The following is a 23,615-nucleotide window of genomic DNA, read 5'->3' on the forward strand; positions in this document are numbered from 1 at the left end:
ATTCAGCAGTGAAAGAGACCATTGTCCAATTAACCCTTTGAGCTCAGAATACAATGTGGTACATCCAATTGTGACAAGCCATGCAGTTCCTTGTAGTCCTCCCTGCATGAAGATTATCGATGTCCAGGCAGCATGCATATGTCCGTTACACTACTCCCCTTTTGTGGAACACTCCGGCAGACCCGGATTGTTCCTTTTCGGACCAACTTGGGGATGTCCGGTCTGCTGTTAGGGTAAAAGTTCCGTTTGCCTGGACAGTCCGTCGGCCTTCCCATTGGCTTACCAGGTCGGTAGCTGATGGTGACGGTGAATAATAGAATTCAGTTCTGGAACAGTCACTTGCTTTGCTCTCTCAATGGCTCCCAAAACCTGTTGCTGATGCTCTTGGGACAGATACGGCACCACCTGGATGAAAATCCCATTTAATCTTTTGACAATTTCCGCCTGTTTGTGTATTTCAATGTTCAAGCCACGGGACATCTCATAATACATGACATAGTGTCGGTGCATCTCTGATTTCTCACTGGCCAACTTGTCACATTCCCATTTTAGACTGTGATATTGTGCCGGATCTACAGTACATGTCGGGGAAGGTAGTCTTACCCGGTTCTCAGCAGCAAGCGGGTTGATTCCAGCAACGCGGGTGGTCACGGGACAAGCATGAGCAGGTGTAGGTAAATAAGCCGAAGTCAGAGGGCCAATGTCATTGCCCAGCACCACCTCGGCAGGTAGGTTGTCCATGATACCAACTGTGGTCTTTCCTGACCCGGCTCCCCAGTCTAAGTGCACCCGGGCGGTGGGTACGCGAAATACAGCACCCCCTGCGACCCGGATGGCAACTGTGCGAGTGGACACGTTCTCTGGCTTTACCAGATGTTTTTGAATCAGAGTAATAGTAGTCCCAGAATCTCTTAAGCCTTGTGCTACTTGTCCATTCACTCGTTCCTCCTGACGGTTATCCGGAGAGTCCGCTTGTATTGGGTCTGCCTCATACCAAATTCCCAGACATTCCTCAGGGCCCCCCTCGGTCTCCAGGCAGTGGGCCGCAGAGGGACGTGATGGAGTGACCTCTGTGTTGGGTGTTGTGCGTCTCCAATTGTTATTTGTAGTTCTCAAAGGGCAATAACGAGCAATATGTCCCGTGTCGCTGCAGTGATGGCACGTCACCCTAGGCGAATCCCGGGGGTAGTTGCTAGGCCCCTGAGGACGTGGTGGGACTGGAGCCCGAAACTCTGGGCGTGGGGTGACGGTTGGAGTACGCGGTTTTACCTTCTGAGCCAGCCGCATAGTACCCTGGCTTACTTTCCTTGTCTCCGCGTACTCATCTGCTAGCCGAGCCGCCTCGTTTAAGTTAGCGGGACGGCGATCTCGTACCCAGTCTTGTATGTCTGCGGCCAGGTCTTGGAAGAAATGTTCCATTAGGAACAGCTGCAATACTTCCTCCCCGGTGTTGGCCTTGCACCCTTGGACCCAAAGGGATGCCACCCTTTGTAACTGGTTGGCCCATTCCATGTGGGAGTCCACAGCCATCTTCTTGGACTCCCGGAAGCGCCGGCGGTAGGCTTCTGGCGTATCGGGTTAGCAGCGCCTTTTTAACTTGCTGGTATTGTAAAATATCCTCTGGAGCGAGAGCCCGAAAGGCTTCATTGGCTTTGCCCGACAATTTCCCCGACAAAATAGTGACCCATTGGTCTGGTGGGACCTGGTGTAGTGAGCACTGCCTCTCAAAATCCGCCAAATATCCATCGATTTCCTCCTCACTTTCTACAAAAGCTTTAAATGCAGTGAACGGTATTTTCTTTCCTGTAGCAGCAGGTGGGGGGGTAGGAACTGCAGGTGTAATGGGCTGTCTCGCTCTTACCAGTTCCAGTTCTTGTCCCCTCTTCGTTTGTATCTCCTCCCTTGCTTCCCGGAACAGCTGGTTTATTAGTTCCACGGACGTTTCTGGATACAAGGATAATCTCCGCTGTACAATCCCAGTAATTACATCTTCTTTGCTGACCGGTGCAAGGGGCTCAGTTCCTTCCATGGATCCATCCATTTCGTCCAGCCCCAGCAGTTCAGCTATCAGCTCCCTCCGTGGTCTGTTGCTGGCACTCCTACCACGACTCTCCAATAGATCTTTTAGTGTGGATCTTTTCAGCCTGGCGTACTGCGACTCCATTCAGCACTTGCTCTTTGGATAAAAGGACCATCCCACTGCTGCCAACCAATGTAACGGCTACCCATATAGTGAGAGGGTCTCAGCCGTTGGAGACGTCCTTTTCCCTGGCAAGCTGCGATATGCAGGTACCGCCGGTATATCCCATCGAACGCCCTTTCAAGAAACGAGACGGGCTACGTTTGCAGAGTCAAGCAGGACTGACTTTTAATGCCACATTTTACCTCCTTATATCTGGTTACAAACTGTACAGAAACAAAATGACACTCCCCCCCCCCCCCAGGGGGGACTTCAATACACATACTTTGAAACAATGACATTCCCTTGAGCCAATCAGCCGCAAGAGTTTTGGCTCCTAAACTTAGCTTGATCAGACAATAGAATTCAATTAACCTTTAAAACAATTATCACTCACACATAATCCCCATCAGCATACACCTCACAGGAGGCTGTTACCTACACAAAAGAGAGTTCATTAGCTATGCGAAGGGTACATTAGCATTCAGCAGTGAAAGAGACCATTGTCCAATTAACCCTTTGAGCTCAGAATACAATGTGGTACATCCAATTGTGACAAGCCATGCAGTTCCTTGTAGTCCTCCCTGCATGAAGATTATCGATGTCCAGGCAGCATGCATATGTCCGTTACACCCCTCTGTGGGATAATCTAAATTTGACAGAAGTATCCAGACTTGAGGGTTTCCTATCTTGGAAATTAGCGGGGATCCAAAATATTGCCCAGATTTATCATAATAACACACTTAAGTCATTTCAAGACCTACAAAATGAGTTTGATCTACCTAGACATCAATTCTACAGATACTTACAGCTCAGGCATGCTTTACAGGCACAGGGTCGGACATCTGTTCTGCGACTATCCAGTCACAGGCTGATAACAGATGCTTTCCATGGTAAAGACAAAAAGGGCATGATATCTCATGTGTATTCCTCCCTTTTGTCGTCCATACAAAATTCAGAGACCTTACCATGTAGGAGAGGCTGGGCAGAGGACCTGGGGGACATTGACGGTGAGACATGGGAATCCTGTTTACAAGCGGGGCCTTTGACCTCAGTTTCACAATCGCATAGATTGTCTCACCTGTTTCTGTTGCACAGGGTCTACCGCACACCCATTCAGCTGTTCCGATGGGGCAGGAGGGACTCCTCTCTGTGTCCCAAACTATGCGGGGAGGAAGGATCGCTTATTCACCTAATGTGGCGCTGTCCCAAGCTGCATCGGTTCTGGAGGAGTGTCACGGAGGTTGTTTCCTCGGTGTTCCAGGTCAGGGTCCCGCTGGACCCATTGATATGCATATTGGGTGCGGTAGACGAAGAGGTATACCCTCCACCAGTTAATATCGCAGTGATCAGGCTTTTATATCTAGCAAGGAAACAGATAGCTAGATTTTGGTTGTCCCCGCATGTCCCGACTAAAAAACAGTGGATAGACCAAGTGAACCTCATCATTGTGAGGGAACATTAAACATATCAGCACAGAAATGCGTCCAAGAGATTCAACTCCATTTGGCAGCCCTGGCTGGAGACGCCTGGATTAGCACCTCCGAGACTGATTATGACTCGGTTGTTGCAGATGTAGGTGACATTCTCCCCCCAGGAGTAGAATCTGAGTGTCTATAGTAATGTCTGTGATAATGAACATTATAATGTGGATACAAGAACGCACACCAAGGACAGGCAGGTGTTATAATTATTTGGGCAGAGTGTGGAACGCGGAATTCTGGGCATGGCCCGTTGGCCAAGTGTTTGGTTGTGTGGGAGGGTGAGGCGGTTCTCGCCTTCTCGACACTGTGTTAATTGTGCTATTGACAACAATGTTTCTTCTTCAGGTGCCACGGTTCTGGCACGTGTATGGTACTAATATCTATGTGATGATGCTTTGTACAATGCTTTGAATGTTGATCTATATTCATGTACCTGACTTCATGTCTTATTTTTTGGCACAATAAACAATTTTTCTGATTTAAAAAAAAAAAAAAAAAAAAGAAATTGATTTTACCTATAAAAATCAAGCAAATAGTAGTCTTTGACCGTTAAGTTTAACCACTGGGCACTTAAACCCCCTTCCTAACCAGACCAATTTTCAGCTTTCGGTGCTCTCAAAATTTGAATGACATTTACTCAGTCATGCAACACTGTATCCATATGAATTTTTTGTCCTCTTTTCCCACAAATAGAGCTTTCTTTTTGTGGTTTTGTTGACCGCTGGTTTTTTTTGTGTTTTTTTTTTGGTGAAAAAAAACAGACTAAAAATTCTGTAAAAAAATAAAAATAAAATGTATTTTCTTTGTTTCGGTTATAAAATTTAGCAAATTAGTATTTTTTTTCCATAAAAATTTTGGACAAAATTTATACTGCTACATATCTTTGGTAAAAATAAGTACAACTTGGTGTATATTATTTGGTCTTTGTGAAAGTTATAGAGTCCACAAGCTATGGTGCCAATCTCTGAAAAATGATCACACCTGAAGTACTGACGAGCCATTTCTTGAGACCCTAAGGGTTCTTTCACACTGGCGGACCGTTCAGATCCACCTGCCAGTTTTTTAGGCGGACGTGAACGGGCGCTCCGTGCTCCTCTATGGAGCCACGGATGTCAGCGCTGACATCCGACCCGCCAAAGTGTGACAGAGGAAAAACCTACTTTTCCATCCGTCTGGCGGATCGGGTGAACACAGACAGACGCTCCGTGTTCATCCGATCCCCCCATAAGGGAGAGCGGAGATCTGACAGGGCGGTCCCTGCACAGTGTGCAGGGACCACCCTGTCATCCGCCGGCTCAGTGGGGATCAACGGAGCGATCCTCGCTGAGCAAGCGGAAGTTCACGGGGCGGATCATTACTCATCTGCCCCGTGTGAAAGGGGCCTAACAAGCCAGAAAAGTACAAATACCCCCCAAATGATTTGGAAAGTAGATATTCCAATGTATTTAGTAAGAGGCATGGTGAGTTTTTTGAAGTTGTAATTTTCCCCCACAATTCTTTGCAAAATCAATAAAAAAAAAAAAAAAAAAAAAAAAAAAAAAAACACAAAAAACTGTCATATTAGCAAGGTTATTGCTCACACACAGCATATGCATACCACAAATTACACCCCAAAACACATTCTACTTATACTCCCGAGTATGGCGATACCACATGTGAGACTTTTACACAGCGTGGCAACATACAGAGGCCCAACACGCAGGGAGCACCTTGAGGCGTTCTGGAGCATAAATTACACATCTAATTTACTGGACAATGGAAATGCCCCAAAAATTACCCAATTTTGAAAAGAAAACTCCCCAAACGTATAATCTATGAGGCATAATGAGTCTTTTGATGAAGCGATTACGTGGTAAATGCCCGCTGTCAGGACCTCTGAACCCGGTGGTCACGTATACTATCGTGTGCGCGCGATTCTGGGCCGACGTCAATGTATGCCCTCCCAGAGTTAGAGGCACGCTGTAACCATCATTCGGCTATGGCGCGGTCGGTAAGTGGTTAACTAAACGATCCCTTAGCAGAAATCAGCTCAGAAGCATGTTTTACCGAAGCTGTACACTTGAGAATGATTTAAATGACTTAACCCACAATTTTCCATATTTTTTTTTTTAATATTAATCCAGATTCACTGGAAATATTTTACTGGACATATAGAAATTTTACATACCTGGAACACTTGTGATTGTTTCATATGATGACTCGTATTGCTTTGCTGGATGTCTCACGAAGTGATGACTTAAAACAGTCATTCTTTTTTCAGGATCGTTTGTGATCTATGCAATAAAAAAATAAAAAAACTGTAAGGTAAGAGGCATTGATTGGTAAGACAATTTACACAGTTCAATAAAAGGGTAATACAATTATAAAACTTGGATTGCATTCAAGCCCCATTAATCGGCAGACATGGCAGAACACTTAGGCTTAATGTACACGGGGCATTTCAAAACCTGCCCTAAACAATTTAACTTGATAGTAAATAACGTTTTAAAAACTTCAGTTTTGCCGCGTATAAATGCAGCGTTTGCGTTTAGAAGTGCTTTTAATGTACCTCCATTAAAACACCCACAGCTAAAACACAAGTTTACAAGCTGTTACAGACATTTAGCGTTTCAAATGCCTCTGAACATCCATACTGAACGCATTTTTTTGCGTTCCAAAAAATGTTTCTGAACTCAACTGCCTAGATACGACCCTCTGTACATGTACTGATAAGATAACAGAAGAGAGTTTAGGGGCAGCTGAAAAAATGCCCAACTGCTCCTAAACGTCCGTTTACCAGCAGCAGTGTACATGAAGCCTAAGGGCCCTTTCACACGTACGGACCGTATGTCCGCATTTTCATCCGTCCGTTTGCGGATAAAAACGGGACATACATGGGTCCCTATGTGATTACGGGTGTCAGCGGATGAACACCCGCTGACACCCGTAATTTGTCCGCCTCCGCAAAGATCCGTATTTGCGGACGGAAGAAATCCTATGTTTCTTCCGTCTGCCGGATTGGATCGGATGAACACGGACATACGGTCCGTGTTCGTCCAATCCCCCATAGGGGAGAGCGGAGGAAACAGCGCGGTCCCTGCACAGTGTGCTGGGGACCGCCCTGTCAGCTGCCAGCTCAGCGGGGATTTTACGGAGGATCCCCGCTGAGCAAAGCGGACACACGGAGCGGATCATTACTGATCCGCTCCGTGTGAAAGGGCCCTTAGAATGATTATAAAGTCTATTTTTTTTTCTCTAAAAAGAACAAACATATTATACTTGCCTGCCCAGTGCAGTGGTTTTGCACAGGGAAGCCCGGATCCCTCTTCGGCTCTCCTGGCCCCTCCCTCCTGTGGTGTACCCCCACAGTAGACTGCATTGAGATAAAAAACCTTCTGCGTTTACAACCACTTTAAGCCAGCCATATGTGATTCATGGTTGCAGGAAAGTACAATCACTTGATTTCCCCATCAACAAAGTCAGTCAGTGTTAAGGGGAATCCCTCTTGCAGAGCTATTGTGTTATTGGGGGGGGGGGGGGGGGGGGGGGGGGGGGTTGGTCGCAGGGAGCCTTCCCTGCCAGGAGAACACCGATTATTGCTAGCAGCTATAGCCTCTGTCAATCACATCCTAGAAATCCAACATGCTGGTTGTACCCAAGTCAATTGATGGACTGACTTGGGTACAATCAGCCGTCCATACATTGTTGGGATCTTTGCCAGTCCCTGCTGAACCGACCGAGATTCCAACCCCTATGGACAGCTTTAGGCTAGCTTCACACTGTTATGATCAGATTTTGATAAGATTTTCAGTGTGATTATGTAGTGTACCTTGGACATGGTTTGCATATTCTATGGGGCCAAAATCTCACTGGAATCACATCAAAGTAGTCTAAACATGCGTCCTGCTGAGTGGCATTGGTGTAAACGGGCACCATTAAAAACAATGTTATTTCCATTGTGAGATTTCTGCAATGCAGAGAGAAGCAATGTGTCAAGCTGAAGGGTCCATTCCTCTTGATCCAGGCGGTGATGACTTAAGTAATCCACCTTCCAATAGTGTACTCCTGGGATGTGGACAGCAGAGATCGCTAGACTTTGTGTTTTCCATCCACGAGATGATCAGGATTGCTTCCTTTAAGGCTGCATGACCTTTGATGACCGATTTGTGCCACAGCATTGTCTGATTGCACCCCGATTGGGTGTCCTTGAATTAGAGGTGTTGTGAAGACATTTTTATTGCTCTGAGCTTAAAGATGTTGATGTGGAGCTTGGCTTCCTTAGGTAACAAGGTTTCCCGAGCTATGAGAGGATGGAACCAGTGGCGTCGCTAGGGGGGTGCGGTCCAAACCCGGATGCCTATTGCTACAGGGGTGACACGATCCAGAGGGTGACGAAAGCCCTGGCTCCCGTTGGCAGTTTTTTTTTCAGCTGAAACACTCATCCAGCACCGCCTGGGTGTTCCTGTGTTTTCCACCTCCTCCCTCGTCTCTCACTATTGCGCTGCTGCCTGAGCCTGTCACTATCTATTCCCTGTCTGGGCAGTGCGGCTGCACACTTTCCTCGCCTCTCCAGTTTCCACCTAGGTGTTCTGTGTACCTGAGCTGGTGTGGTAGCAGGCGGGGGGGGGGGGGGGGTGTCGGCTTGCGATGGGGGGGGGGGGGAATGTACTCCGCCGCCTGAGGTGAGGTGTGGTGACAGGTGGGGGGTTGGCATGGTGTAGAAACCCAGTTACACCCGAGTCGCTCAGAGCTGCTGTGATAAGAGGGAGGAGTGTTTGTGCCTGGCACCCTTTTCTGGTCCGTTAACGTGGTGGGCTTGATGATTAGTTTTTTTTGCTGCTGGACACAGCTATATTATATAGAGGGGGTGGTTAGTTCTGAGGAGGTCTATACTGATGGAGGGGGAAGGTTTGTCCTGGGGGGGGTCTGTACTGAGGGGCGACTATGGTTGGCGGGGCGGGGTGACACCATGTTTTAAACACACCGGGCGCCACCAACCCTAGTGACCCATGGTGGGAGGAGTGTTCCATCCAGTGGCGAGTCGAGTAGCAGTTATCACCTTCCAGTGGTATGGTAGAAACTTCTCTACTGTCAAGGATGGGCTGGAAATCCATCAAGGTAGGGAGTTCCTTGCTTGGCTGGATAGGAGCATAGGAGAGAAGAGGGGATATGTTTCATGCTAACAAAATGTGTTGAAGGCCTTGTGTGAATTGGGAAAATGGAACAGCCTTGAGGGAGGCCATCATGGGGCCCATAACTCTGATGGGGAATCTCACAGTGAGATAATTCTTTAACCACTTAAGCCCCGGACCAATATGCAGCCTAAAGACCCAAGGTGTTTTTACAGTTCGGGACTGCGTCGCTTTAACAGACAATTGCGCGGTCGTGCGACGTGGCTCCCAAACAAAATTGGCGTCCTTTTTTCCCCACAAATAGAGCTTTCTTTTGGTGGTATTTGATCACATCTGCGGTTTTTAGTTTTTGCGCTATAAACAAAAATAGAGCGACAATTTTGAAAAAAAAGCAATATTTTTTACTTTTTGCTGTAATAAATATCCCCCAAAAACATATATAAAAACATTTTTTTTCCTCAGTTTAGGCCGATACGTATTCTTCTACCTATTTTTAGTAAAAAAAATCGCAATAAGCGTTTATCGATTGGTTTGCGCAAAATTTATAGTGTTTACAAAATAGGGGATAGTTTTATTGCATTTTTATTTTTTATTTTTTTTTTACTACTAATGGCGGCGATCAGCAATTTTTTTCGTGACTGCGACATTATGGCGGACACTTCGGACAATTTTGACACATTTTTGGGACCATTGTCATTTTCACAGCAAAAAATGCATTTAAATTGCATTCTTTATTGTGAAAATGACAGTTGCAGTTTGGGAGTTAACCACAGGTGGCGCTGTAGGAGTTAGGGTGCACCTAGTATGTGTTTACTGTTTGGGGGTGTGGCTGTAGGAATGACGTCATCGATCGTGTCTTCCCTATAAAGGCAATGACGCGATCGATGCGCCGCCATAGTGAAGGACGGGGAAGCCGTGTTTACACACGGCTCTCCTCGTTCTTCAGCTCCGGGGAGCGATCGCGACGGAGCGGCTATAAACAAATAGCCGCGCCGTGGTCCCGGATCGCTCCCCGAGCGGACCCGACCTCCGCATGTAGCGGGGGGGGTCCCGATCGGACCCCCCACCCGCTAATAGGCGAGGACGTACGTGTACGCCCATGTGCCTGTACGTGCCATATTGTGGACGTATATGTACATGCGGGGGTCGGGAAGTGGTTAAAGGCAAAAGCATACAGTGAAAAAATACAACCTGATTGTTGCAAGAAAGACTTTTGATTAGGCTGTATAGAACAAGACCCAAGTACTCAAGATAAAAGGGAAGGTTGGAGAGCACATTTTTTCAACTAAAAGCTTGAAGTATCTGAACAGTGTTGTGGATGCATGCAGATAGCTGGAATCAAGTGGTGTTTCTAAGGTGGTCATCTAGCTACCCTGTGAACACAACAAAATACACTGGCGCTGAACAATGGTAGTATGATTAACAATAAGAGTAAGAACCTTATCTCTCCTAGAAAGGGTTTATATGGGAGAGTCCAGAGCTGCAAAAGAATATATAGTACCCGGAAGTACCAAAGAGACATAGGAACACACTAAAAATCCGTGCTCACGGCTCTAAGAAAATTCATATATATGAATACCAAAAATTAATTAACAAAGTCCATTTATTAGTGGAAGCAGTCCAAACAAAAAGTAAAATAAATGGGAATTGTCCATGTATGGTCATGAAGCACATATGAAATAAATACAGTGTACAGCAAACAGCTACCATGGAGGACAAAGGGTTATGGTATCCAGGGCTCAGAGAGCAGTTCTTCGAATGGGAGAAAAACAGTAAACAGTACCTTGTTCGGGCTGACTGTGTGTGAGCGATGGTGGAGAGGTGGATGATCAAATCCTCAATTGAGCTGAGCTGTGCTCCCATACAGCTGGTGGCTCACCGTAATGCTGGATGGGGAGATCTTCAAGCGCAAACGGCGCTGACTGGGGCTATGACACGGCTGGGACCGGGAGACAGCCGCACGCTTCCTCCGTGTCGGATGACGTCACACGTCTGCGACGCCATTACCGTCCGAGGGGATGAACACTGCTAGAGCCGACACTGCCTTTCGTCTGTTGTTTGAGCCCAAGAGTGTGCTGTTGCTGCTCTCTAGTGGGGAAAGGTGATATAGTCCACCCACTCCAATGTGCTTGGTAGAAGTGTAATAATAAAAATCCTCAGACCAATACAGGATGTATAGTCTGAAATAGATGTAGTGAAAAGGGGGGGATTTTTAGGGGGCCTTGACGACGCGTATCATGTACTTGTATGAAAAGTATCCTGTTCTCCTTGTATTGCTTTCTTTGTGTGATAACCCTAGTGTCCTTGCCAGTTACTTGCTTTTCTATTAAAAACTGACCACACTAATCAGGAGAATACACCATGGTCAGTTTGCTAGCTGTGATGGGAACTCAACCTGCTCTCCTCCAATGATCAAGCTTGTCTTGACACACTCCTCCTGCACAGTCAATCAATAGAAAGCTCAGTGTATTGTTGCTTCTCCTCCCCCAACTCTTATGCAGTTGAGAACAGAGTTAACAGAGGGTATATGATCACTTGTATATAAAAAAAAAAAAAAAAGAAGAAGAAGAGGGGGGGGGGAACCCCCGTTAGACTTACCGGTAACGGTATTTCCAGGAACCTTCCAGGACAGCTACTTGAGAGATGATTGGCTCTGCCCTCTACAGGAAACACAAATCAGATAGAATTTAAAAGGCCCCTCCCTTTCCTCTGAAATAGAAACATAAAAAAACACCACTACCAGGTAAACAAGGTCGACCAGTAGAATAGGGTGGGAATATAGATGCTGTCCTGGAAGGTTCCTGGAAATACCGTTACCGGCAAGTCCAACAGGGGTTTTCCCCCCCTCACCTTCCAGGACAGCTACTTGAGAGGATAAGCAATATTCTATACCTTAGGGAGGGACAACAGCCTGAAGCACTTTCCTACCAAAGGAGAGGTCCTGGCTGGAAAGCATCTGAACTCTATAATGTTTTACAAATGCATGAGAGGAGGACCAGACGGCAGCTTCAGAGATTTCTTCCCATGATGCCCCTGCTCTTTCTGCCCATGACGTAGCCATGGATCTCGTTGAATGAGCCCTAATTCTAGAAGAAGGGATGCAACCTGACGCTTTGTATGCTTCACAAATAGCTTCCCTAAGCCATAAGCTGAACCCTAAGGGTGCCGACAGAGAATCCTTTCTCTACTCGTGCAAAAAGTCCAATATACAGGGAGTGGAAAAAGAATCTAAACTGGATTTCCTTTGCCAGGAAATAAAAGTTTTCCAAACTTTTCCATAGATTCTCCTTGTGACCAACTTGCGGCTGTCCAGGATAGTTTAAATAACCTTCTCTTAACACCCACTCAACTGTAAGATGCGCCGCTCAGCCTCCAGGCCGTCAAATGGAAGGTCTGAGGGCTTGGATGCAACACTGGCCCCTGATGGAGTAGATCCTTCCAATCTGGTAGGGGCCAGGAAATATCCACAGAGAGGGCCTTCAGAGAGGAAAAACAACTCCTCCTGGGCCAGCAGGGGGCAATCAGAACCATTTCTGCCCGATCCTGAATAATTTTCCAAACTACCAGAGGTAAGAGGGGTAAAGGAGGGAAGGCGTAGGCCAGAGCGAAATCCCACGGGAAGGAGAGAGCATCCGTCCCCAAAGACCCCATCTTGGCACAATCTCCCGGAACGTGCCTTGATGTATCTCCCCAACAGCTGGAACTAACGCTCACTCTGCTCAGATAGTCCACCAGCATATTCGCGGATCCCCTGATGTGGACTGCCCTGATCAAATTGACATTGATCTCTGCCCAGGACAGAATCTGCTGTGTCAGCGTTAGAAGTGACTCCGAACGAGTGCCCCCTTGCTTGTTGAGGTACGCCACTGTTGTGGCATTGTCTGAGAAAGCCAATAGGTCTCTTGAATAGACCCTCTCTTGCAGAGTCAAGAGAGCTTTCCCTACAGCTAGTAGTTCCCTGAAATTTAAGGAGCGACTTGCCTCCTCTGGCAACCAGAATCCCTGGGCCTGCCAGACCTGAGAGTGTGCACCCCAGCCCCACAGACTGGCGTCTGTAGTAACTTTTACTAGCGCATGTTGCGCCCAGTTCTTCCCTCCCTGCAAGTGTTCCCACTGCTCCCACCAGGAGAGATTGAGAAAATCCTCTTGGCAGCTGCACCAGCTGATCTAGAGAACCCTTCCTGCGATCCCAATGGAGTAAGAGAAACGTCTGAAGGGGTCTGGAATGTAATTGGGCCCAGGGCACCCCTGGGATGGCTGCAGTCATTAACCCTAATAACTGCATGATACGCCGAAGAGAGGTCTGAGGGAGCAATTTGAAGGCCTGCACAGAGAGAAGAAGTATCAAAAAAATCTTTTGGGCAACAGAGTCTATTAGATAACCCAGAAAAAGTATGCTCTGGGAGTGCACCGGACAAGATTTCTGTTGGTTGACTTTCCACCCCAGTTTATGAAAGGTCTGCAAAACCAACTGCAGATCCTGGATAAGGGACTCTTTGTCCCGGGCAAAGATCAGAAAATCATCCAGATATGGGACGATCGATACACTTTGCATCCGAAAAAAGGCCATGACTTTGGTCATGATTTTTATAAAGATTCTTGGTGCTGCCAAGAGACTGAAAGGAAAGGCATTGAACTGCCAATGACTCAACCAGTCTTCCATGAGAATCGCAAATCTGAGGAACCTTCGGTGGCTTTGGCAGATTGGAACATGAAGATAAGCATCATGGAGATCCAGGGTTACCATGAAGACCTCTGGCCACAGTAGATTTCTTACAGAATAAATGTTTTCCATCCGGAAACGTCTGTAGAGAAGGATACTTAAATTGATGACCATACGGAAGCCACCGGAGGCTTTTTTGAACCAGAAAGACGTGGGAATAAAATCCCTGGAATTTTTGATTTTCCCGGAACAGGAGATATAACCCCCTCTATTTCCCACACGGAAATTCGATTTAACGTGGCTTGATATCTCTCTTGGTCTCTCGGCAGATGGGTAAAAAAAATCTCTGGGGGGGGGGAGAGACTCTTTAATTCCTACCTGTAACCCCTTTCCAATGTCTGAAGAATAAAGGAATTGTCGTAAATCTCTGCCCATTCTTTGACGAAATGGGACAACCTTCCCTACCCCTATTCTAGCGTCACTGGGGATTCTTGAAAGGGGCTGAAGGAGCAAAGAGAGTCGTCCCCCTTTTTTGCTTATCTTGGTTAAAAAAAACACTTTTTCTTCGCCTGTTGGTTTTAAAATGAACCTTGTTCTGGAAACCCTGAAAAGGCTTCTTATTCTGTGGCTTATCCTTTTGAGAAGAAGGGAACCGTTTACTCTTCTTAGAGGAACGAGCTAAGACCTCCACCAAGGAGGAACAGAATAAGAGCTTGCATTCAAAGGTAATAGGGAAGAGTTTATTTTTGGAGGTAAGGTCACCTTACCTAGATTTAAGCCAGATAAACCGTCTGGATGAATTTATGAGAGAAGAAGACCTAGCTGCAGCTTTCACAGAGACTGCAGCTGCATTAGCCAAGAAGGCAACTGATTTGGCAATGAGTGGGAGAGACTCCCTAATCTCCGCTTTGGGGGTGTCAGATGAAAGAAGATCATCCAGGCGCTGAACCCATATGTTCAAATTCCTAGCCACACAGGTGGATGCTACAGCTGGACCCAAGGATAAAGCTGAAGCATCCCAAGCCTTATGCAGCAAGGAGTCGGCCTTCCTGTTCACTTGCTCTTTAAGGACCCCCGAGTCTTCAAAAGACAGGTCTGACCTTATGGATACCTGCGACATGGGGGCATCCAGCCTAGGACATTTAAAGAAAGTTTCCTCAAACTCAGAAAGAAAAAGGAAATCTTCTTTTGTACCCTTTAGACTGGAACAACCTCCTCTCAGGTACCTTCCACTCTGAAAGAATCATATCCCTAAGTGACTGGTGCACCGGAAAAGTTCTCGATTTCCACCCCTAAAGACCCCTATACATTTTATCCTGTACAGATTGGATTTGCTGTGGCATCTCAATCTGTTCCGAGATATACATTGACTTTAAAAGTGTGTCAATATCTTCCACTGGAAAAAGATACTTAGAGGTACCAGTCTCCTCCTCTGATGCGGAATCCTCATCAGATGAAGAGCTTGGGTTCTCACCTTCTTCCAGATCAAAAGTATAGTGTGAACTAATGGTCTCGGATACTAACAGAGGAAGGGGTGTAGCTGAGGCTGAAGGCTCTTGAGCTATGGAACTAGATGAGGAAGGTCCCAGCCCTGCTACTCTGTCATTAAAGGACCGGAAGGAGGCTACAACCTCCTTCATAGAAGACATTAACTCATGTAAAGAGGCAGTCTCTGACCTAGCTGGATGGAATACAATCCTCACAAAATAGTCTTTTTTATAACTATCAGAAAGCCTGGCCCTACAGTTTCCACATTTCTTCACCGTTTTGTCCTAGAAAAAAAAGCAGAAACCAGAGCCATAAACAAAGAAGGTCCATACAAAAAAAGGTCCCCTGCTGTAAAACCACAGACAAGGGCTTACTTTGAAGGCAGTATGGAACCTGGAGGCTGCCGTTGGTTCAATCCGAGCGGGTGCTCCAACCTCAGACCTGTCCTCAAGCTCCATAAGGTGAGTGGAGATCGGCCAGAGAGATAGGCTGCTGTGGTCCTGCTAAAATGCGCCTGTCCAGCATTTCAGCAGACTGTTTCCCAGGCAGCATGTCCTCAGTGTATCACGCTGTGTTCCTTATAAACACATGGTGCGGGGAAGTGCATCATGTGATTTCCAGTTCGTCGTCATCTTGCCGCGTCCCCGGAAGTCCTCCGACGCCATCTTGGTACACCTCGGCGAAGCACGACAATGACAAGGTTTACACACAGGCAGAGCTGGGGAAAAATCTGAAGGAAGTTGCCACCACTTTCCCCAGGTAAGCAAGGACCTCCAAATAGGGAACCCTTCTGGCAGAAAGTACAGGGACTAAACACCCAAGACTTGGCGACAACCAGTAGTACTGGATGATGCCAGAGAAGGGGGGGTCCACCAACCACAGTTACCAGACCCAAGAAAAACAAAAAATGTGTTGGTGCTCCTGGAGGTTCTGGAAACACAAAACAACTGAGGGTCAGAGGAAAGGGAGGGGCTTTTTAAATTGTATCTGATTTGTGTTTCCTGTAGAGGGAGGAGCCAATCATATCTCAAGTAGCTGTCCTGGAAGGTGAGGGGGGAAAAAGGCATTTATAAAAAAAATTCAATATACACAAAAATGTTTTGCCCTTCACCTGCATTTTCAAAATGAATTTGTTTTACAAGATGATCGTTTACAATCACTTTAATTATTTTAAGGCAGATTATATGGTCCAATTCAAAATTAGGTAGGTGAGAAATAAAACACAATTACAAAAAAAGAAAATAGTAATACCAACCTGTTTTGTTTGCTCATCAATTAGGTCAAATAAAGCTCTTGCTGTGGCTAAAATCAACTCTTTACACCTAATAAAAAAAAGAAATACCACATGTAAAAGAGTTTGCATTGGATCGTGGCATAATAAATGGGAGCCTTAGGAGTCCAAACATAGTGGGGATTAGATACCACAGTTCACTCACCTCCTCAGTGATACTGTACACTGAACTGTGAATGTCATTGCCTATTCACTTAATGCAGATCACGGAGTAAAATCTGCAGTATGTAACAAATTTCTCTTTGCTTACCACGGCAAGAATAACTCAGACTGGAGGAAAGGCCAGTCACAGGACTCTGGTATGTCCAATGACCCTACTTTTCTTTTCGGTTTTGTCATTCCCCAAAACCCTTTTCACTTTTATAGTCCTGCTCCTTGCTTCAGTCACTTTAGGCTCCATGTACATGCGACGTTTTTACAACTGCTCCTGAACGATTTAACTTGACAGATAGTAACCCACGTTTAATACGTCTGTTTTGCCACGTTTACATGCCACGTTTAGAGCCGTTTTGTTGCTTTTAGAAGCGTTTAAAATGTATTAATTTTTTTAAATGGGCAAAAACGAAAAAAACACCTACAAACAAAACGCTGCTAAACGTGGGTTACCGCGTTTGGCATCTGAAACGTGGAAATCTTTGATGTCTGAACCCATTTTTTTTGCTTTGCTTTTTTGCAAGTGTGCCTACAAGTCTCATGGCGGTTTATCTGTAAAAGGTCACTGGTGTGTCTGATTGCTAGTCTCAGGATATTTATTGATGTCACTAGTGTGCTGCTCAAGATTTTAACAGCTGAAGACTCCGATATGAAGAAGCAACGCCCTGCCTTTATCAAGATGGCCACCTCTACACAGAAAAACCATGCAGAACAAGGCATGGCAAGTCAGTAATGGGGAAGAGATCAGTTGCAAGAAAACCATGGGAAATACTGTTGGTTAGTCCTTTTCCCTCTGCCTGGCTTTATTAGTGACAGCTTCTAGAGCTCAGTATATTTTTAATAGCCCAATAAACTGTACGAAATAAAAATAAATAAAATGGATACTGTACCCATAAAAACATTTAATCATTTTACATTCTACTCACCAAACTATGGAAAGATGGTCTGTTGATGCCCATGTTCTTGGAACGGAAGTACTCTGTAAAATTAAAGACTAGTTTTAGATACATATGAGGCACATCATTTACATTACAGGTCCCAATCCAAAGGCTGAGGAGCATCCATTTAACATGGTTGATACAACACATACATTTGTTACACAACAAAAGGTAAAATGAGGTTGGACATAAACAAGTTCTGCAGGAAAGACTCCAAAATCTCCAAAACTTACACACCAGCAAGTTTAATGAAGTCATATTTTTAAATCTTTTCATTTGTGTAATGAAAATAAAACCATACAGGAAGATGGGAATTCCTGCATTCATGGTATGACATAACACAGTTACATAGTCAGGTTGAAAAAAGACACAAGTCCAACTAGTTCAACCATAAAAAAAAATATTATTATTATTAACCACTTCCATACCGGGCCTATTTTGGCACTTCTCTCCTACATGCAAAAATAAACATTTTTTTGCTAGAAAAACACCAAACACTATATATGTTTTTTTAGCAGACACCCTAGGGAATAAAATGCCGGCCATTGCAACTTTTTATCCCCCACGGTATTTGAGCAATAATTAATCAAACGCATTTTTTTGGGGGGAAAAAAACGGTTTCATGAATTAAAAAATAACAAAACAGTAAAGTTAGCCCAATTTTTTTGTATAATGTGATAGATGAAGTTACGCAGAGAAATAGATACCCAACATGTCACGCTTTAAAATTGCGCACACTCATGGAATGGCGCCAAACATCAGTACTTAAAATCTCTATAGGCGTCGCTTTTTTTTTTTTTTTTTTTTTTTTTTACAAGTTACAAATTTAGAGTTACAGAGGAGGTCTAGTGCTAGAATTGTTGTTGGCGCTCTAACGCACGCGGCGATACCTCACATGTGTGGTTTGAATGGAGTTTACATATGTGGGTGGGACTTACGTGTGTGTGTTCGCTTCAGAGCGCGAGCTACCGGGGATAGGGGCGTTAAAAAAAAAAAAAAAAAAAAAGTGTAAAATTTGTTTTTAATCACTTTTATTCCTATTAAAAGGAATGTAAACATCCCTTGTAATAGGAATGGTTTGTGACAGGCAGGGCCGGCGCTACCACAAGGCGGACTAGGCAGCCGCCTAGGAGCGTACTGCACCCCCACCCGTATACTAGGGCGCAGCCACGACCATTAGGAGTGTTGAAATAATTGGCGGCAGGGCAGCTGAATCGCGATGGCGCGCCTTGCCTCCCCTCCTGTCCCGCTCCTTCTGATCAGTCAGAGGCACCCCCCTCTCTCTCCCCCCTCGTTCGCACTGCCGTCCACTCAGATCGCTCAGTACCTCCGAGACCTCAAAAGGCGATCTGCAGGGGGCGGAGTCCTGTACAGCCCAGATTAGGCGAGAAGATGAGCTCTGAAGGGCAGAGCTGTGTTAGAACGTCGCTGAGGAGGCGGGGTTGGACGGTCCGGACTCCGGAGTGGTGGAAGAGAAGAGGGCGGAGTCAGTCAGTAATGGAGGAGAGCAAATTCAGTGTCCAGTAATGTTAGGAGCCGCGATGGGGCTCCGTACTCATCACACTGCTTGTTATCTGATCTGCCCGACGGTGAGTCACCTATACACACTGACTGCCTTGTGTGAGTGTGTATGTGAGAGGAACTACTGCCAGGGGGATACCGACCTTCTTACACAGCTGTCTGCATACTGACTGTGCGCAGGGGAGTGTACTGTACACTGCACCCCCCACCTGCATACTGCACCCCCCACCCCCACCTGTATACTGCACCCCCCACCCCCACCTGTATACTGCACACCCCCACCCCCACCTGTATACTGCACCCCCCCCGTATACTGCACACCCCCACCTGTATACTGCACACCCCACCCGTATACTGCACACCCCCACCCCAACTGTATACTGCACCCCCCACCCGTATACTGCACACCCCCACCCCACCTGTATACTGCACCCCCACCTGTATACTGCACACCCCCACCCCACCTGTATACTGCACACCCCACCCCCACCTGTATACTGCACACCCCACCTGTATACTGTACATTGGAGGTATTACACAGGTGATTACATTTGGGGGGGGGGGGATTAAAAAAAATCTCCACCCGCCACCTCCACCATATACATGGGCAGGGCAAAGGGGTGGAGTTGGGGCGGAGCCAAGGGGGCGGCAAAATGAGGTTTCGCCTAGGGGGTCGAAAATTCTTGCACCAGCCCTGGTGACAGGTACTCTTTATGGAGAGATGCAGGGTCAGTAAGACCCTACATCTCTCCTCCAGGCTGGAAAGCCTTAGATCATGAAAAAAAATTCACAGATCTAATGCTTTCAGCCGATTACGGCTGTGTTTACATTCCGGTACCCGGGTGTGACGTCATAAAATCGCGCCCGGGCCTCAGACGATCATAGAGATGACTGGTGACCATCTGGTCACCAGTCTACTCTATGCTTTCCATCCGACGCCGGCGGATCGTTTCTCCGGGTCTCTGATGGCAAGGGAGAGCCAGGAGAAGCACCGGATTGCGGCGGGAGGGGGGGTCGTCCCCTCCCGCCGCCTATAAGAACGATTAAGCGGCGGAACCGCTGCTATGATCGTTCTTATGGTGCACAGAATCGCCGGCTGAAGAGATGGATATCCGAATGATGCCTGTAGCTGCAGACATCTTTCAGATATCCCCACTAAAAGTCCAGGACGTCATATGACGTCCTTGGGCGGGAAGTGGTTAATAATATTATACATTATCTTATATATTATATTATTATTGATTTTTTCTCAGTTTAGGTCGATACGTATTCTTGTACATATTTTTGGTAAAAGAAAAAAACCGCAATAAGCGTTTATCGATTAGTTTGCGCAAAATTTATAGCGTTTACAAAATGGGGGATAGTTTTATTGCATTTTTATTAATATTTTTTTTTTTTTTACTACTAATGGCGGCGATCATCGATGTTTTTCCTGACTGCAACATTATGGCAGACACATCGGACAATTTTGACACATTTTTGGGACCATTGTCATTTTCACAGCAAAAAATGCTATAAAAATGCATTGTTTACTGTGAAAATGACAATTGCAGTTTGGGAGTTAACCACTAGGGGAGCGCTGAAGGGGTTAAGTGTGACCTCATATGCGTTTCTAACTGTAGGGGGGTGGGGCTGGACTTGTGACGTCATTGATCGTGTTTCCCTATATCAGGGAACAGACGATCAATGACAGCGTCACAGTGAAGAACGGGGAGGGTGTGTTTACACACACCTCTTCCTGTTCTTTAGCTCCTGTGACCGATTGCGGGATTCCGGTGGCGATCGGGTCGGCGGGTACCGCGGTCACGGAGCTTCGAGAACGTACAGGTACGTGCTTGTGCCCAGCGGTGCCATTCTGCCGACGTATATGTGCAGGAAGCAGTCCTTAAGTGGTTAAAGCAATCTACTGTGCTAGCCAGAACCACCTCTGGAGGGAGTCTATTCCACATGTTCCACAAGTAAGGATCCCAACACTGAACCTTGGGGTACACCACTGATGACCTTAGACCATTCAGAGTAAGAATCATTAACCACTACTCTGAATTCTGTCTTTCAGACAGTTTTCTACCCATTTACAAACTGATATTTCCGAGCCTGTAGCCTTTACCTTACACATGAGTGTGGAACTGTATCGAACGCTTTTGCAAAATCCAAATATACCACATCCACAGCCAACCCTCTGTCCAAGGCTTTACTTACCTCTTCATAAAAAGAAATCAGGTTTGTCTGACAACTTCTGTCTTTCATGAATCCATGCTGTCTGTTGCTTAAAATGATTTTTTTCCCCAGCAAGAACTCATCCATGTGGTCTTTTATTAAACTTTCCAGTATCTTCCCACCTATAGAAGTTAAACTAACAGGTCTATAGTTACTTGGTAAAGACTTTGTTCCCTTTTTAAATATAGGTACCACATTCGCTCTGCGCCAATCCAGTGATACTATTCCCGTCATTAATGAGTCCCTAAAAATTAAATACAATGGCTTTAAAATTACAGAGCTCAATTATTTTAGGATCCGTGGGTGGATTCCATCAGGTCCAGGTGATTTATCCACCTTTATTCTGTCTAAATATTTCTGGACCATATCACCTTAGAGCCATTTTGGATCAATTGCAGCTACGTCAATACCCCCCCCCCCCCCCCATTATGGACATGAGCTCCCCCATGCTTCTTTGTATACTCCAGGGGTAGGTAACCACCGGCACTGGTGCCGCAAGTGGCACGCAAAGCCTCTCTTGCCGGCACTCTACTCCATCAGCAGAGCAGCGCAGGGAATGGTCAGTGAGACGCCAATGCATTCCAATTTCAGAATTCCCCAAGCCGCACCTGCACTGCGGGGCGCACACATTGTAAAAGATAGAAAACATTGTTAGAGAATCAAACTTTCTAGTGGGAGTGTCATGGTCTGGGGCTGCATGAGTGTTGCAAAGACTGGGGAGCTACAGTTCATTGAGGGAACCATGAATGCCAACATGTACTATGACATTCTGAAGCAGAGCATGATCGCCTCCCTTTGGAGACTGGGCCGCAGGGCAGTATTCCAACATAAGGACGATCCCAAACACACCTCCAAGAAGACCACTGCCTTGCTAAAGAAGCTGAGGGTAAAGGCGATGGACTGGCTAAGCATGTCTCCAGATCTAAACCCTATTGAGCATCTGTGGGGCATCCTCAAACGGAAGGTGGAGGAGCGCAAGGTCTCTAACATCCACCAGCTCAGTGATGTCGTCATGGAGGAGTGGAAGAGGACTCCAGTGGCAACCTGTGAAGCTCTAGTGAACTCCAAGCCCAAGAGGGTTAGGGTAGTGCTGGAAAATAATGGTGGCCATCCAAAATATTGACCCTTAGGGGTGTACTCACTTTTGTTGCCAGCGGTTTAGACATTAATGGCCATGTGAAGTTATTTTGAGGAGACAGAAAACACTGTTATTCAAGCTGTACGCTCACTACTTTGCTACAATGTAAATTGTAATTTCTTCACTGTTATTACATAAAAAGATAAAATATTTACAAAAATGTCAGAAGAAAAAAAGAAAGAAAGAAAGAAAGAAAGAAAGAAAGAAAGAAAGAAAGAAAGAAAGAAAGAAAGAAAGAAAGAAAGAAAGAAAGAAAGAAAGAAAGAAAGAAAGAAAGAAAGAAAGAAAGAAAGAAAGAAAGAAAGAAAGAAAGAAAATACAGTACCACTAGAGATAAGGCACTGGTGTAGAGGTCTGAAGCTGGTAAAAACGTCAATCCGGAACGAACTTGAAAGTCCCGAAATCCCCCCGCAACAGAAAGTACTGTTACATTTTGAAGTTTCTTGGCATTCAGAATCCAGTAATTATTCACTGTGGCATAAAAATCTGTAAAGACATGGATACATAAACTATGAGCAACACCACCTAGAAACGTAAGTGGTAAACTTTCTTGAAAAGGGGTTGTAAAGGTTTGCGTTTTATTTTCTAAATAGGCTCCTTTAAGCTAGTGCATGGTTGGTTCACTTACCGTTTCCTTCAATTTCCCTTCTAAATGTTTTTCTTTGTTTGAATTTCTCACTTCCTGTTTCTCCTCAGTAAGCTTTCCACCATCATCCGAGCGGTGGAAAGACATTTAGAACAGCTTACTGAACACCTTACTGAGAAGGAACAGGAAGTGAGAAATTCAGACAAAGAAAACAAAGAAAAAAAACATTTAGAAGGGAAATTTAAGGAAAAGGTAAGTGAACCAACAATGCACTAGCTTACAGTAACATAATTAGAAAATAAAAAACAAAAACCTTTACAACCCCTTTAAGTAAAAATAGCTTACATTATTCCAAACTTCAATTAACACAATCCCCTCTACTAGGGTTGCACTGATACCGGTACCGATACTAAGCATTTGCACGAGTATTGGTACTTGTGCAAAGGCTCTGATATTTTTGGGAGGGGGGGAGCCAGCAGTTATCGGCTGTTAACCGCTTGCTGACCAGCTCACGCCAATGTACGTTGGCAGAATGTCTCTCCTGGGCGAAACCCTGTATGGGTACGTTGTTAAGTGCCGTAAGAGGGTGCGCGCTGTACGGCGGGGGACCCGATGCACACAAATCCCTGTTCTGTCAGGGGAGAGGAGACATGATGTTTGTTCCTACCAAGTAGGAACAATGATATGTCTCCTCCCCAGTCAATCACATCCCCATACAGTTAGCCTTTAAATCGCCCCCAGTGTTATCCCCTTCCCTACCAGTGACATTTACACAGTAATTGGTGCATTGTTATAGCACTGATTGCTTTATAAATGTCAATGGTCCCAAAAATGTGTCAAAAGGTG

General features: G+C 45.7%; 1 protein-coding gene across 2 annotated transcripts in view; it reads right to left on the reverse strand.

Annotated features, from left to right (window-relative positions):
* Positions 1-23,615, reverse strand: part of PGAP1 (post-GPI attachment to proteins inositol deacylase 1) — a 328,622-nt gene that overhangs the window by 210,586 nt on the left and 94,421 nt on the right. For both annotated transcript variants that reach the window (XM_040357117.1, XM_040357118.1), the window contains 4 exons: positions 22,509-22,669; positions 17,296-17,348; positions 16,181-16,247; positions 5,831-5,936 (listed from right to left, as the gene is read on the reverse strand). In XM_040357117.1, the coding sequence (XP_040213051.1) occupies positions 5,831-5,936; positions 16,181-16,247; positions 17,296-17,348; positions 22,509-22,669 (387 nt within the window). The remainder of the gene's footprint in view (positions 1-5,830; positions 5,937-16,180; positions 16,248-17,295; positions 17,349-22,508; positions 22,670-23,615) is intronic.

Source organism: Rana temporaria, chromosome 6 (genome assembly GCF_905171775.1).
Source record: "Rana temporaria chromosome 6, aRanTem1.1, whole genome shotgun sequence".
In the NCBI taxonomy this organism is placed as follows: Eukaryota; Metazoa; Chordata; class Amphibia; order Anura; family Ranidae; genus Rana; species Rana temporaria.